This window comes from Bombus bifarius, unplaced genomic scaffold (genome assembly GCF_011952205.1).
Source record: "Bombus bifarius isolate JDL3187 unplaced genomic scaffold, Bbif_JDL3187 scf7180000009125, whole genome shotgun sequence".
Lineage (NCBI taxonomy): Eukaryota > Metazoa > Arthropoda > Insecta > Hymenoptera > Apidae > Bombus > Bombus bifarius.
In genome coordinates, this window is record NW_022884914.1 from 7,459,537 (window position 1) to 7,475,779 (window position 16,243).

Genomic DNA, 16,243 nt, shown 5'->3' on the forward strand with positions numbered 1-16,243 from the left:
AATTGAAAAAGTTGTTCCTTTGCTCTCGTCAGTCGAGTTGCCTGTCGTTCCCAGCCGACTTCACCTTTTCCCTGTCTGGAATCAAAGGGTGAATTCAGGTGCTAGGCTGGCTGCCCTGTTAGGATAGAAAGGGGGGGGGGCGTGTTTCATCCTTCAACCGATTTCAAATTTCCGGCGATTTTGATGATGAAAGTTCACTGTCTCCGCCATCTCATACAGTTTCCTTTTTAATACGTTTGTTACCTGTAGCGTGGTATTATGCTTTTCACAGTTAAAAGCGTGTAATAGCCATTTAAAAATATTGGAAAGCCGACTACCTTGTGATTACCTATTATTATGCATTATATTACAAATTTCTCGTCGTTTCTATTTTTGAAATTTCACGATGTTGAATAGATCGATGATTAATCTTGCTGAGGAGTTCTCGTAGTTTATCAGTTTGAGAATACGGTGCAAGGGAAATTTATTTAAGGCGAACAGTTTTGAATTTACACGAAATATTCACGCAATGAGTAAGGAATTAGGTTAGATTAAATCTTAGGCGATATATTTTAAGTTTAAGGAAGCACGCGTTTAGTAGCCGTACAATATTTCAGCTTTCAACCGTCGTTCTGAAAACTACAACTTTCTACATTAACCTGGGAAACAAATTTATTTATTAAAAGAAATAATAACAATAAATTCTACCCGACCAACGTCTATTTCACCAACTCACCCAATTTTAATAAATTATTAAACTCCGATCCTCTCCATATTTACCTGACAAATTTCGTGCGCCCCTGACCTGCAGCTCGCCCACAGGGAAATACCAAGCTCATCTTCAAAGTCGAACTTATTTCGAGTTCCGCTATCGTGAATTTCAATCCACTTGTGCTACGGTACAATAAAATTCACCAAACGTACCTCCGCACGTACTCGTTTTAACGTGAAAACACAGACAGAGCGAAAGAGAAAGAGAAAGAGAGAGAGAGAGACGAATTCGCAATTCGAGGGTTAGCCATGGTTTCATCGTGATCGGTATACGGGTGCGCGTGTATATACGCATGCATGCGGAAGAGTGGCGGTCGTGTGACACACACGTAATGCACGTAGAAGGGGCGATTGGCGATCGACGCGAAACGAGGACGAAAACGACGCCACGGTTGCTCCTGATGCTCGCGAAATAAGGTCAGTTCACAGTTCACTGCAACTCAATTTCTAACGATAGTTACATAACGAGCAGCGTCGATCTCACGGGGACGCTCCTTCTTTTCCAGTTATTTCGCAGCGCACGGTATCCACAGCTAGAGTTAGTCGATTCCCATGCTCTCGCGTGCATAGTGCCAAGGGAGGTATATAGAGGTCGCATGCGTGCTTTTCCACGCGCGGACAGTAATTTGTCTGTCACCGCTGACGCGTGGAATCAAAGGGACGATGCTCGTAATTGGAGTTGCACGCTTGGTTCTTGGGGTTCGTTCGTTGTATCTTCTTTTTTTTTCCCTCTATTTTTATTTTCTTTTTCCTTTTTTTTTTTTTTTTTTCGACGGAGAGGTGGAAAGTGCATTGACGGCAGAGTGTGCGATGAAGTTGATTGAGAATTCTGATGGAGAATAAAGGTTGAATATGTATTTTAGTATCCTTTTTTAATTGCTAGTCGTGACAATTAAAAAAAAGGAGGATAGCAAGTTTTGGTACGCGCTTTTGGTAAGAGGTATCTGTTGCTTCTATTGTACTGTGTATGTGCGATCAAATGAAAAAAATAATTTCTATTAATAGGAAGATAAGAGAGATTGGAAAAAATTGATCTTACCGTTAAATGCGCAATCTGACACCGAGTAGATTCTGTATACGCAACAGACAGACGATCTGAATGATCGACTACATGAACATCAAATAATCGGCATAACTAACAAAAACCGATGATACCTAACAAAAACCCAATACAGACAGATTTGTTAACAGACCGCAATCAAAAGTCGACCCGACAAATATACATATCAATCGTCGACGCGCTAATGGAACACGCTCGTGCAATGTCGTACATGTGAGAATTCTATTTGTCAGCCCATGAATTTAGCCGGATGACGCGGGAAAGAAAATATTAGCCGACATACAAATTACCGTTTCCATCGGTATGACACGGACCTCACCTACGATTGATCGGTTTTCGTCTCCGTAGATCACGCGACTTCTATACGCGAATGTTATTACGGATGCGATAAATCGAAGGAGTAGCGTCTTATTCTAATTACCTTATCATTGAATCTTTTCACTTTCTTTACATTTAAAATTTAATTCGTAGTTGGATAACATAGAAACGTTTGGAATAATGTTCTTATTCGATCCCGTTAATTTAAAGGCTGAAAAGCGATTCGTTTTATCGAATAGGAGAACAACCAATAAGAATATAGAAATGTATATTTGTGCAAGGAAAATAGCAGATAGGTAGATATCGATAAAGAAAGCAGTAAAAAAGCAAATAAGCAATCGATCAACTAAGGAGCGATAGTTTATGTGGAAGCGCGAACGAAAGGAATTGTAAGCCAAATCCATTTCTAGGCTGACGAGACTGAAATTGATTAAAATAATCAAACGAAAATATCGAAAAAGAAGAGGAGGAAAGTAAAGGAAAAAGAAAGAAGAGAAATAGACAAGTTAGTGAGAAATACTGATGAACAGAACGTGATTTTCTATTTGTTAGATTGTTCGAACGATGGTAATACGTTAATTCAATTAGCCAAGAGCACGGAGGCAACGAACGCGTTGATAAGCCAAGAGGTCGTTAGACACGTTGTATTGTAAGTGGTATGAGGAAGAACGGCAAAGGGGTGGGATGTTCGCTTTTAAAAAGTCTCGTTAACCCGCGTAATTAATTCGCTGCTGGCGGACGCGAACGCGGCCACCGGGACAGATAATTAATTCAGCCATGACAATTCTCAGCCGCGGATAAGGATTTTATTGTGAGATTCATTGTGCCGCTTTAAATTTGATCGAACTGCCCTCTCATTGTCTGGAAGACATTAATATAGGAAAATGAAGAGACGGATGTTTAGCGAAACTTGTGAGAAGTACAGGCGTTATCTGTGTTCATCGTACGAAAAGATCGAAGAATTAAGTTAACAGATTCATCATAATCTCGTGTTATTGCTTATCTTGTTGAATTACATAAATATCTCACGTAAGTATAGTGACTCACGTCTCATCGTTTTGCAAGCATCGGCAAAGTACGGTATTAGGAATTAGCTTAAGATAGTGAAAAATAACGAAAGTAATTAATGTAAAAATAGAAAAGAAAGAAAGTAAAAAATATAAAAAAATATGGGGTATAATAATTTGGTATTATTACTGGTTATACACATATATTTAAAATGCGAAAAGATTAATGCGCCTGCAGATCCGTTGAAGAAATATCACTTTGACAAATTAGGGGGATTCCTCTGGAATTAGGTTTATGATGCTATAGTTACGTACGGAGGGTATTTACGAGAGAGAATACCTGAAATTCAGGTCACCAATTTGGCTCGAATTTTGTGCAGAATTATACGCGTGTAATAATATCCGAAAAGTGTAGGGCGAAGCGTTCGAATTTTCTGGGAAATCGCATTTCAAGCTGTAAAATTTTTATGGTTAACAAGATTCTGTTAATTAAACGGTGGCATTAAATTAATCGAGCTTCGAAGAATCCCTTGTTTTAAACGTATTTCTCTCTGTGCTCGTAATTCCTTTTACGTTTTTTTAGTAGGCTTAAAAAATGTTTGAAACAATGATAACAATAATGATAATCATAAAAACACATTACTAAATTTTTGTTATATTTTTCACGTATAATTAAGTTTCTGTATTTTTTTTTTTTTTTTTTTAATAATCTTTACGATTTACGTATTTTAATTGAAACTCTAACAAAACTCTAGCTAGTAGTTTTATCTATTTTCGTTAAAATTTACGTCCTCCATTCAATCTTCAGCTAATGTTTCGTTCATAAATACGTTGAGTATGTATATACAGACCGCCATGAAAGAGTATCGGGTGGCCTACTTCTTTTACAACCCCATTAATGTCGCGTTTCACGTAAACAATATCGGCTTCTGAAACTGTATTTGTAGAATGTTACCGCAAATATGGCGAACGAAATACGTTAGCGGCGTTGTAATGAAGATCGTGCGTTGCCAACCGAACTGCAACTTACTACAACTGTTTATAACTAACTAGAATCACCGTTGTTTTGCAGTGAGAATTACTCATTCCACACAAACCATAGCCATATGCAAGAAAATTTACGGATTCGTGAAGAAAATTGCACATCAAACATATATGACACAATTTTTGCAATAAAAACAGTGTCTACGTATATACAGGGTGGTTGGTAACTGGTGGTACAAACGGAAAGGGGGTGATTCTACGCGAAAAAAGAAGTCGAAAACATAGAATAAAAATTTTTCGTTCGAGGCTTTGTTTTCGAGAAAATCGACATTGAATTTTGGCTCGGTACGCGTGCACTTTATCGCGTCTCGTTATAACGGATCTCACTGTAGATCGTTGTCTCGATGGAAAAATTGAAAAAAATAAAAAAAATTTTTATTCTATATTTTCGACTTCTTTTTTCGCGTAGAATCACCCCCTTTCCGCTTGTACCACCAATTACCAACCACCCTGTATATAAAAATAAAAACGTTTCGCATTACGTATACACGTAACATTCCTCCTATAACAAAAAGTTGGGTAGATCGACCAGAGTCGATGTTTCACTATTCCAATCATCGTTTCTGATAGTTACGTCTAGATTTTACCACCATAAAAGGTCGAAATCTGTAAAGATCCTATGCACCTTCAACTTTCACACAAACGCAATTAAACTAAAACGATCCTTAGCCTAATCATAACCAACAGAAGGTAAAGTGTACCGACTGAGAATTCTATTCCTAAGAAGTAAAAAAAATCTACAATTAAAAATAACAAAGAATTTGATAAAATACCGTAAAGTAGAACTTCGTAATCCGTTTGATCTTGAAGTAGAAAGAACGTACATTTTTATTGGCAAACAGGGAACTGGACCAATTACCAATGGCGGGTATTAAACGCAGAAACAGAGGCGCGGCCTTTGTCGTTCGGCTCGCCGCGCCGCCTTGAAAAGTTACCAAGGGTGGTCGGGCCGTGGAAATCTAGTGTCCCATCGTAATTCGAAAGCGATTATTCGAATTTATGAAGCCATTAGGACGCCACGGGACATTCCACCAAAGCTCTGTTCCTGATTCCTGGCGCAATAAAAGAGTCGCGTTACGGTGGTATTTTGTCTGAAGTGGCGGCCACCTACATTAAGAATATAACAAGCTGATTGCGTGCGCCTTTGTTGTATGAACGAAGCGTACGGTGTACGTGAGCGCCTCTGTGTATGTTTATAAAGAAAGCTGGCCGACGATGGCACCGTAAACTTTCTTACGATGTAATATCGCGGTGGTCCAGCAACGTGGAAATTCTCGCGATTGCGCCATTCTTTCCAAGATCGAGTGTTCTCCAGCGAAATGACGAATCTATGGCTCGTATCTTCCGATTGGCGCGCAAGCAGCTTGCGTTTAAATGGATAAATGTAAAACATGAAATGGTTGCTTTCTTATTTTACTCTTATGTATATATATAAAATAGGAATATGTATATATATATATTCTGGAATTGCTTTTCTAGAATAATAGGATTTTTATATTCCTCTCGAACGCAACGATTCGGTAGAACATCTTCCGGTTAGAATTCTTTGGTTCTCTTAGGTTTTCGTAGAAATGACGCGTAAGCAAAATTAAACGAAAATTCATGCTTTAGCGATACGTGAAAATACAAATACAAAGCCACCTTTAAACGAATAAAATAACTTTGACGTCTGCTCGTAAAACAAAAAGCGGTTCGATCAGTAGATATGCTTTTTAAAATCACGCGATCTGTGGAAACAAAGTTTTCATGTTCCATTCCACTTTGCCGTGTGTCGCTCTATAATACATATATCTCAAAGCTATTTTGAAAATTCAAACACTGTAAAAACATGATCAAGTAGAAAAAAAAATCTGTTTACTCTAAAACAGGACTGATCCTCCATATGTGTTATCGATATATCTCCTGTGAGACGTACGGTGTTTGATGTTAAAGGGGAAACTCTGTTTTCTTTTCAGCAGTGAGCTCCATGCGGCCGATAGACAGCACGAAATGCGTAGTGGTCCAAGACGTGAAGGCTGTCACTCATGAGAACGCGCACGTTCACGACCCGATATCAACGCAAATACCCACCGAAGGTAAATATCGAGCGGTATCAATTTGCATCCACTATGCATGATGTAAATACTCCGGCATACGACGTCTCGCGGTAATTGCTTTTGGGAGGCGTCTGCTACGTTCGAATGGCTTCCCCGGCCTGATATCGGCCGTCTCGTATATAACCATACAATGGCCACACTGAGAATAATATCGGTTCTGATGTGTAGCTACGTTCGTCGAGTTATGCTACTGGAACATTTGTCGCGAGACTAGGAGACTAAATAGCGCGGCAGACGTTTCCGCTTTGACCGTTAAAGTCGTTGAAGACACCATCGAAACAGAATACCCATATTTTTCTCGATTTGAATTTTGTAATCTTTATAAAAAAAAGTCTACTTGAGGATATGAACTCAATCACACAGTTATTCAATTATTATACATTTTCGAAAGAATATTCTGTACTCTCGTTCGTCGAATATTTTTCGTATCTTAGCTATCCAAATAATATCTTTGTATTTTCACGTTCACATAAAGAGGAAACTTTAAGATACTTTTACTCTAAAATACGTAAAATTACGCTTAATAAGAGCTCAGAACGTAATCGAATTGCTGCTGCTACGCAGAGTCGCTGCCGACGAGCACGGCAGAGCACTCGAGTGCGTCGGACAGTGCCGGGGACCAACAGAGTGACCCTCAGATTCAGCAATCAGCACAGCAATGGCCGGCGGTGCTCGAGCTGCAGGCATACAACGTGGCTCACTCGGCTGTGATCTCGCCTTATCATTTCTGGAACACCGAGTTCCGGAACAAGCAGCCCGCCTTCATCCGACTGAACCTTACTCTACCCTGGGGCGCGAACTTCGCCGTCTACGGAAGACGAAACGTCGCTCCGAGTGTCACGCAATACGATTTCGTAGAATTCGTGAAAGGTGGCAGAGTGGATCATAGGCTGAAACGAGACACTAGCTCAGAGGCTGTCAGTTTCATGAAAACAGCTGCGACTGAAGCGCGATCTAGCGACAATCGGTCGTACCAACATGTGCTGATCAAAAGAACGATCGTAGAGCCGATGATGGTGAACGTTAGCCTGCTACAGTATCTGGATACCGGACGTTGGTTCCTTTCGGTGTATAACGACGAGTTGCAGCCATACAAGGTCACCCTGGTCGTGACAGAAGCCGAGGGGGTATCGACTACCTGCCCCAACGACTGTTCTGGAAGAGGATCCTGTTATCTTGGAAAGTGTGACTGCATCGATGGCTATCAGGTGTGTATCCTTAGGTTTCTTCGAAGACTGCCGCGAGGTTAAGAAGGTTAGGAACTTTTAGGGTGGTAAAGTTAATGAAATACATGAAAAAAATCTAGTTTTAATTGAAAGAACAGAAGGAAAAAAGATAAAGAATCAAAAGTTGTTTATCTTTTAAATAACTTTAACCTCACATTCTATCTTTTTAATGGTATGTTTCAGTACGTTCGATGCTTGTATAATATATTATGTGTACTGTGTGCTAAATTTGTGTCGAATCATTGACCTGTACGTTGTGCCGCTCCCCTGTTAGCCTCAACTGATGAGGTGAATACCTGTTATATAACAGGCAAGGTGGGGTCACTTTAATCGAGATCAAGTGGACAGGTAGAATATACGCTTCAGCTGGATAAATATATAACCACACTTACATTAATGTTACGTTAATTGATTACGGAACTGCGAACATTAATACATGTAATAAATTGCTGTTTATCTACCCACGTGCATATAAGCAGAACATTTCAAAAGAACACGTATGGTTCCGGCTAGGGATTAATTATTTTATAGGTAACATGAAAAACATTTCAACGTAAATTTCTTAGTTGCAATTATCGTTAATTACTAGTTTTTAGAAAGTCAAAAAAAGAAAAAATCTAAAGCACTAGTTCGAAAATCGTAAAAATGAGAATTCACGATCGTACATAATCGTCGTATTTCAGTCTCAACATAATACCGACAATCATTCTAAAGAATAACAGTCTTTTGCCATCCAATACCACAATTTCCTAGACCCACTGTCACAAATCTTGCACATAGTCGCAGGAAATCACCTCGAACGATTCAATTTGTCCATCAACCTCCTTCACGTAGCGATTCGAAAAGAATTACACAGCGATCGAAGCGATTAGATCGCGAAATGGTGTCGCTAAACTCGCTCGTCGATCATATTTATGGGAGAGCAGAGAGAATGGAAGATAATAGAAGAGAATCGATGAAAATTTCAGGGGGCCGATTGCAGTAAGAGCGTGTGCCCGGTGCTGTGCTCGTCTCATGGACAATATGGTGGTGGTATGTGCCACTGCGAAGACGGCTGGAAAGGTGCCGAATGCGATATACCATTAGGAGACTGCCAAGTTCCTGATTGCAATCAACACGGACAGTGCGTTAGAGGATCGTGTGTTTGTAATCCTGGCTGGAAAGGCTCCTTCTGCGACGAACGTAAGTTAAAAACGTGTCTGGCTATTATAGATACTTAGTAGTTACTTTAATACAATTTAAAGCTCAGATTGGAATCAGCAAACAATTTTAAAGTACTCGCTGCTTCTGTTATCGATTGAAACGTGGAAAATGTTTGCAACGATTCACGAGAAGGTTGTTAGCAACATGATTTTCGTAGGAAAGCAAATAATTTAAAAATTTTCTAACAATTTTAATGATAGCGCTAAAAGATACGGGAAGCTAAGTACAAAAATTTAAATACAAATTTAAGCATCATAAAAAATACTCGAATTTCATAATGGAATGGCCTAATAAAAATGCTAATGATCTTAGTTGCGTAAAAAAAGAAGAGAAAAGGTATACGAGGGTAAGGCGAAATACGGAGTGTATAAGCGAAGTACGGAGAGCAGTGGAGTTCAGTTAGGCGAACGATCCAAGTCTGCGTTCGACGTCTAGTAACGACCCCTTAAGACCGATTGTTTAATCGGCTTCTCGCTCACCCTCGAATTACCAACGTTCTTGGCGATAAAACCGTGCAGAACTTACTTTCACCTAGCTGCGAGCCCCCTGGAACGCAGGGTGCACGTCTATGTGATTTGGATTAAGATTGACATTGATAACGACACTGATAAGACAAGATCGACATTCTCAAAAAAAAAAAAAGAAAAAAGAGAAGCAAAATATTCATCAACGAAAAGATTTATTGCAATTAGTTTATTAGATGATTAGCTCTTTTTCGATTAGCTCATAGTTAGTAATGCATTTTTCAATTTAATGGTACTGTCACTGTATTACACCTATCTCAGGATTTAAATATGTGCAAAGCTTGAGTTTGTTTCGCTTAAAAGCATCTTTGTGTAATAGATGTAAAACAAAAAAAAAAAAAAAAAAAGAAAAGAAATACCGCGAAACATGGAATGTAAATGTGGCCTTAAAACGGGACAGATGATCCAACTTTTGAGTTCATTAACGGCGACATTATGGGCAGAATGTGTACGAGCATGCGCACAACATCGCGCCATATTTTAGCGTTAAAAATGAGCAGCGGAAACGCGAATGCCTCTCCGACGAACGTTTACCTCTCGTCTATTTCTGCGTCGGATGTTGTTTCTTCATATTTGTCACACCGCCATTAATTTCCCCATAATTCAACCGTACGTCCTGCCCTCTACCGTACACCACTATCCGGACAGATTCAAGGTATTAGTAATGCACGTTCCCTCATCCGCCAGGCGAGCGTATACCGTATGCCTCTGTGTATAACCTATAATTAATGCACGTTCTCTCGTTGAATTTACATATGGGTCAACCATTGCGGCAATTCAACCGGGCGATTAGTTTCGTCGTATTTAATGGTCGTTTTAATCCTTTCGACGAGCATCTTGCTATTGTTTTTGATTTAGTGTAACTGTGTCCAAAAGGAACATTGTAGAGACGTTTAACGTTACGATCCCATTAATCTTACTGCGGTCTACAAATTTTTATATCCTAACCTTGCTCTCGTTTTAACGAACAAAAAGATCTTCTGTATTTTAAGAGAGACTTTAAACGAATAAACAATGAAATTAGTATTAAAATAGAACTTTTAGAGACAATCGAAGAGCTGCAAGTCAGTCTATTGCTATTATTCTATAAAACAACAGTATTCTGTATTTATCGTTAATTATAGTTTTTCAGTTCATGAACGATAATGAGATACTTTTAAAAGTCGAAGCACGTGAATAAAGCTAGATACGTATACAATGTCTTATTCTTCATAACTACTATCATTTACACCACTATGATTTTCAATCCGTCAATTGGAATTAGAATTACAGTTTACAATTACAATTACAGTTTGCTACTTGTAAACCTTTCGCGTCTTTCCGTTTAATGATATATTTCAGGAAGGAATAAAATTTGAGTTAAACGTCTTGAAAGTGTTCTTTGTTAGACCCATTCCACGGAAGCGGGAATGGAAAAATGACGTTGTTGGAACGAATGGGGAAATTATTCGCGGGAAAGGAGACGCTTTGTCTCTGACACCCTTACGATTTCATCATAACGCTTCTTTCTCTATAATTCTTCAACAAACGATGGGATATATTCGTTTCATATTAAGATCTCGCGTTGGCACCGCGATGCAGAATGCATTTGTTCGATGATTAGGTTACTAGAATTTTTGTCTCCGACACAGACCAAAGAATCTGTAGCATTCGAAATCGTAACATTTCCAGTGCAATTTTATAACATAGAGATTATCCGATAACTTTGTTCTCGCAAATGAAACTGCTTTTTTATTTTGAATCGCTCATTAATGCTTTTAATTATTTCACGATGTTATCAATGGCAACTATATGACACACTCGTGGCTTTTTCTGGTATATGTCATTAACGAAGTTTGAATATTTTAAGCGTTCATATTAATAACAGTTTCCAAAACTGGTCGAACTTCGTAGATTAGTTTTACCCTCGAAACTGGAGCCTCAATAGGTAGAAAGAGTACGTGTCGCGTAATTTTAACGCGAGTCTCTTTACACACAATTACATTGGTCCTCTGCAATAATGTCGATTATCACTTCACATAGAAGTCGCTTTTATCGTGTACTTCAGCGTTGTTAATTACATTTCACGGAGTACCATGTAGCTTTTATAGCTCCACAAAAAGGCATAATTAACGTTTACTGCATGATTATTATCATCATTCTACTCTTCGCTTCCTATAGTACCAACCAAAAACATGATAAAATGCATTCTTGTTGATATCTTCGTTTCAACGAAACTTTATAAGTAAAATGAAAAAAACTGTTCTTCCCCTGCAATCTTCATATTTATAGAACATCTTACACAATTTGAATAATGCAGCTGCCTCTCTTTTGTTACACATCTTATTAAAAAAAAAAAAAGAAAAAGAAGGCTAATGTGATTTTTCTAAGAATAATCTGTTTCCTTATTGCTTCACTCTGTATAAAAATACCAATGTATCGCAGCGACAAACATGCCAATATATCAGTCGGCAAATACTGAGAGATCGCGTATAACCGGCCCCATACGACGCAAATGGCAACGTGCATCCCGCCGCCAAGGACGCTTCGGAATTAAGTTTCATAATTTCCCCGGGGCAGCTGGGATCCGCGGGAATAATGCAATTGTCCCGATGCCATAATTTAAAAAGTTGGTCCATTCGTCGGTGCCCAGGGCGCAATCACCGTCGACAGACCGGAAGATGCCTCGTGTTCTTAAAAACAATGTTAAGCGTATTCATAGCAGCAAGAGGTCATTGCAGAAAATTCGAGATAGTTGTCATATATGCCAGTCCGGTACGGTGAAGTTTGTTAATAATACGCGTGATTCGGCAAGGAAATATTTGTTGGTAGATTGTTGGGTTAGCTTCAAGAATTTCCGTTTCACCGTTCAGGTGCAAGTAGTTGTTTGGATAAAGTCACAACCACTGTTGGACGCTTAAAGTTGAGCAAATTTTACCTGAGCTTTTTAAATATATACAACAGAAAGTTGTATGCCATCTTATCTTTAATTATCAAAAAGTGATGACAGTAAATTTGTAAAATATTGTACGATTAATAGAAACGACCTATATTTTTAAAATATATATTAATATATATTTTTATTATAATTTAATTATTTTAATATTAGGAATATATTAAAATATATTACTGAAATTTAAATCTATTTCGGATCATATAGACCCGATGAGAACGGCAAGGTTTACTAGTAAACATAAATTAATATAGCAAATATAACTTACAATGTAAAATAAATGTAATTAACAATAAATTACAGCTGATTGTTCGGATCCAAACTGCAGTGGTCACGGCGCCTGCGTTGCTGGCAAATGCTATTGCAAAGCAGGTTGGCAGGGTGAAAGGTGTAACCAGGTCGACCAGCAGGTGTACCAATGTCTGCCTCGTTGCTCTGACCACGGCACGTACGACCTCGAATCCGGAAGTTGCGTCTGCGAGGGACACTGGACCGGTGTAGATTGTTCGCAACCAAGCTGTGGCCTCGATTGCGGACCACACGGAACCTGCGAGCAGGGTCTTTGCAAGTCAGTACACGTTGTATAGCGCTACACTACTACCACATGTTTCCCTGTCGTCCTTTATGGGTCCTTCGCGAATTTGAATTGGGTTACCTGGACGCGTTTCCGTATTCAGTAGGAAAAGTGATGCGTATCCTTCTGGCCTTTGCTCTTTAACCTCGTTCCTCGCTGTGTGGGTTAAGTCAGCAAGATTTATTTTATCGCGATTTCGGTTACATATCGTGTAACTTTTCGGGTATTTGGCAAGAGGAATTTTGCGAGGGTTAGAGGGCTCATATTGAAATCATTCCTAGGTAATTTCCAATTCTTAGAAATAGAATTTTAAATGAGTTTACGTGAGTTAATATTTCCGTTTGCATGGCAAACGAATATTATAAACGTTGCCGATCCTTCGTTCATTAATTTATACAACAGAATTTTAGCAACTTGGAAATTGCTCCGTTATTTTATTTTTTTTACACAGAACCTTGATCGAGATTACAATATTTCTTTCTTCCTCCGGTCAAGCTATTTCCTTTATTCCAACATTCCCGTCTTCGGAATCCTGTTCCACGAAACGCCAACTTTCACAACAGTCTGATTAATTCAGATCCATCTACTCTTCACTTAAAATATACCTGGAAGACATTCAAAGATTCTTCGACCGAGTTTATCACGACAAGTTAGCAACGGTTAAGAGAGAAAAAAAAAGGGGGAGAAAAATCGTAAAGTGTTGGAATCCTAAGCAGGGACAAGGAGAGGAGGTGGCGTTAGAGCGTAGAGGCTAAAAATGAGTAAATTGCCGACGAGATCGGAGGCAGGAAAGTCGAGGCTAAGGAGGTGAAAAATTGCGAGAAAAAGGCTCTATCTTAGGGGTGGCCGCCAACTTATCACTACTCGAAGGACCGCCCTACCTTCCCGACGTTCCTTTGTCAGAATCAAGGACACGAAAGAAGATCTCCTTTCTCATATTCTAAAGTTGACGCCTTTCTCGTCTCCCTCTCCCCTCTTGTCCCGTGAAAGAGCGTCCGTAAGCGCAAAAAGTTCCCACCGCGGCAGGACGAGTTCGGAACTTGCCGGAATCCGTGTCTTTTTCCCGCTTTCCTGAAGGGTTCCGCGCGGAGGAAATCAATTTTGCATTTGGACGATAAAGCTGAGCGCATTTTTCTTCAGAAATTGTGCAGGACGCCTTCGGAACATTGGTCTTGAATTGTATATGTTGAGCCTTCAAAAGCTGATTTTCGCTTGTCTCTGAGGAAGAAGATTACAAATTTGATAAATAGTTGGATATGATGGCATCTAAAAATTGATGTCAATATTAAATTGGCAAACGTTATTAACGTAACGTAAATTGAAGTAACGATAGACTGCAGGAAAAAAAGAGGTTTGGAGTTTGAGTATCTGAAAGGTATGTGATTTTTAGGTGCAACGACGATTGGACTGGAACCAAGTGCGATCAAAAACCGTGCGATGCACGCTGTGCGGAACATGGCCAGTGCAAGAATGGAACTTGCGTTTGCAGTCAAGGATGGAACGGGCGACATTGCACGTTGCGTAAGTAAAATATTAATGGCATCGCCGGTGACGCCGTTTAAATTCATGATCTCTCCATTTTTTCCCATGGAATGGTAATTGTAAAACGTTGATGTAATCGCGGATCAAGGACTTCGGATATTCAATGTCATTACTTTGTTATTTTTATTACTGTTATTACTGTTATATTATCGTTATTGATTGTTTCCGATGTTACTCGTAATTAGGGCAGTAGATTCGAAAAATGATATCATTCTAAAGATAGATTGTATAAGAGTAAAACAACGTAGATATAGGTATAAAGAGACTTAAGTAGAGGAGGTCGATACTTTGTCAGACAGAGCAGTAAGAAACTATCGTTTAATAATAATTTATACTTACAAGTAGAAATGATTTTCAAATAACAAATAAGTGCTATCCCAGTACTGTTATTTCTCTTATTTTTATATAATTATTTATGTATTTTTTTAATTACCTAAAATTTCACTTACTACGTTATACAACTATGTATGTATGTATGTATATACTGTAGGATATTGTTAGGAGTATTGATCGATCGAAACTATATTTCACTCAAATAATTTATATTGTAACGTTATATCAACCAAATGTTAATTAAAACTATACAAGAATCGTTCCTATCGAAAAGTTATTTCCTCTATCGCGAGATATATTCTTTCATGGAATCACATGTATCGTTTATTCTCCCAACACGGGGCTAGTATCGATTTTCAATTAGCTCCGATCGTTGCCCGATATCTTCAATTAAAACATTCACGCCGTTCCCTTGACAGCTGGATGCGAGAACGGATGCAGTCGCCACGGACTGTGCACTCTGCAAGATGGCGAATACAGTTGTGGATGTTCAACCGGCTGGGCGGGAAGGGATTGCAGCATACGACTCGAAATGGAATGTAATGACTTTATTGACAACGATCAGGGTGAGTGTATAAATATTATAAGTAGAAAGAAATGGTAATAGAAGGAACAGAAGATTATTAGACCAAAGCAATTATAATCGTGTAATTTTTCATGATATATACTTTTTCTACTGCTTTACTATTTCACCTATTTTGATCTAACCTAAAAAAACGAAGGCAAATATTTATAGAAAATATAGGTGTCTCATTGTGGAACAGCCTTAAAGGCTATTCAAATATTTTCTATTACAGTAATATCTAATTTTTTCCTACTGCCCTGAAGATTAAAAAATGTTTTAAATTTCGACGGAAGATTCAAAGACTGTAGTGATATTAAATACACGTTCTTTTGATACGTTACAAATTCCTAAAGTTCCAAAAACTTCTAAGGCGATTTCACAATTCCTATAGAATTCCAATAAAATTGCGAACTTCCTAAACAGCTCTAACAAAGCTAAAAATACCTGAAGAATTTCAATAAAAATCGAGTTTTATCCAAAATTAAAATTAAACGATAATTTCTTAATATGTATATTCAGCGAACGTTTGATATAAGAAGTAATGTTTCTTAGATGGCATGATGGACTGTTCTGACAGCGAGTGTTGCTCGCACGCAGCTTGCGCAGAGCATATCATGTGCCTTACTAGTAATAATCCCGTGGACGTCCTTCTCCGCAAACAACCGCCCAGCGTGACCGCGTCCTTTTACCAGCGCGTGAAATTCCTCGTTGAGGAGAACAGCGTACAAAGCTACGCTCATATGAACGAGTACACCGAAAGGTAAGATCGACCACTTCTTCTCACACGGTTCTACATTCAGTCAATCATTCTAATATTTATAGAGGAACGCTTAGTTATATATACTTTATTTTTACGACGTCTAACAGGATATAATTGCGTTTCGAAGAACGAGCGAGTCGTTGACATGACATCAAGTGCATTGAATTTTTCTTCAGCTTCTAAGAAAAATCTCTTTCATTAGCTGATTCAATAGAAAAATTGTATTAATTACATCGGCGACAAGCAAGAAGGGACATGAAAGGGAAGGTTTGAATGTGTCACAGACTTTTACAATTTTGTAATCGGAGT

The 16,243-nt window shown here is 38.6% G+C and overlaps 1 protein-coding gene across 7 annotated transcripts in view; it reads left to right on the plus strand.

Moving 5' to 3' along the window:
* Positions 1–16,243, plus strand: part of LOC117213690 (teneurin-a) — a 702,857-nt gene that overhangs the window by 663,655 nt on the left and 22,959 nt on the right. For 6 of the 7 annotated variants that reach the window (XM_033459237.1, XM_033459239.1, XM_033459241.1 and 3 more), the window contains 7 exons: positions 6,135–6,254; positions 6,840–7,483; positions 8,470–8,683; positions 12,464–12,728; positions 14,125–14,255; positions 15,029–15,175; positions 15,727–15,934. In XM_033459237.1, coding sequence (XP_033315128.1) covers positions 6,135–6,254; positions 6,840–7,483; positions 8,470–8,683; positions 12,464–12,728; positions 14,125–14,255; positions 15,029–15,175; positions 15,727–15,934 — 1,729 coding nt within the window. The remainder of the gene's footprint in view (positions 1–6,134; positions 6,255–6,839; positions 7,484–8,469; positions 8,684–12,463; positions 12,729–14,124; positions 14,256–15,028; positions 15,176–15,726; positions 15,935–16,243) is intronic. The other variant, XM_033459238.1, reaches the window with a different exon arrangement.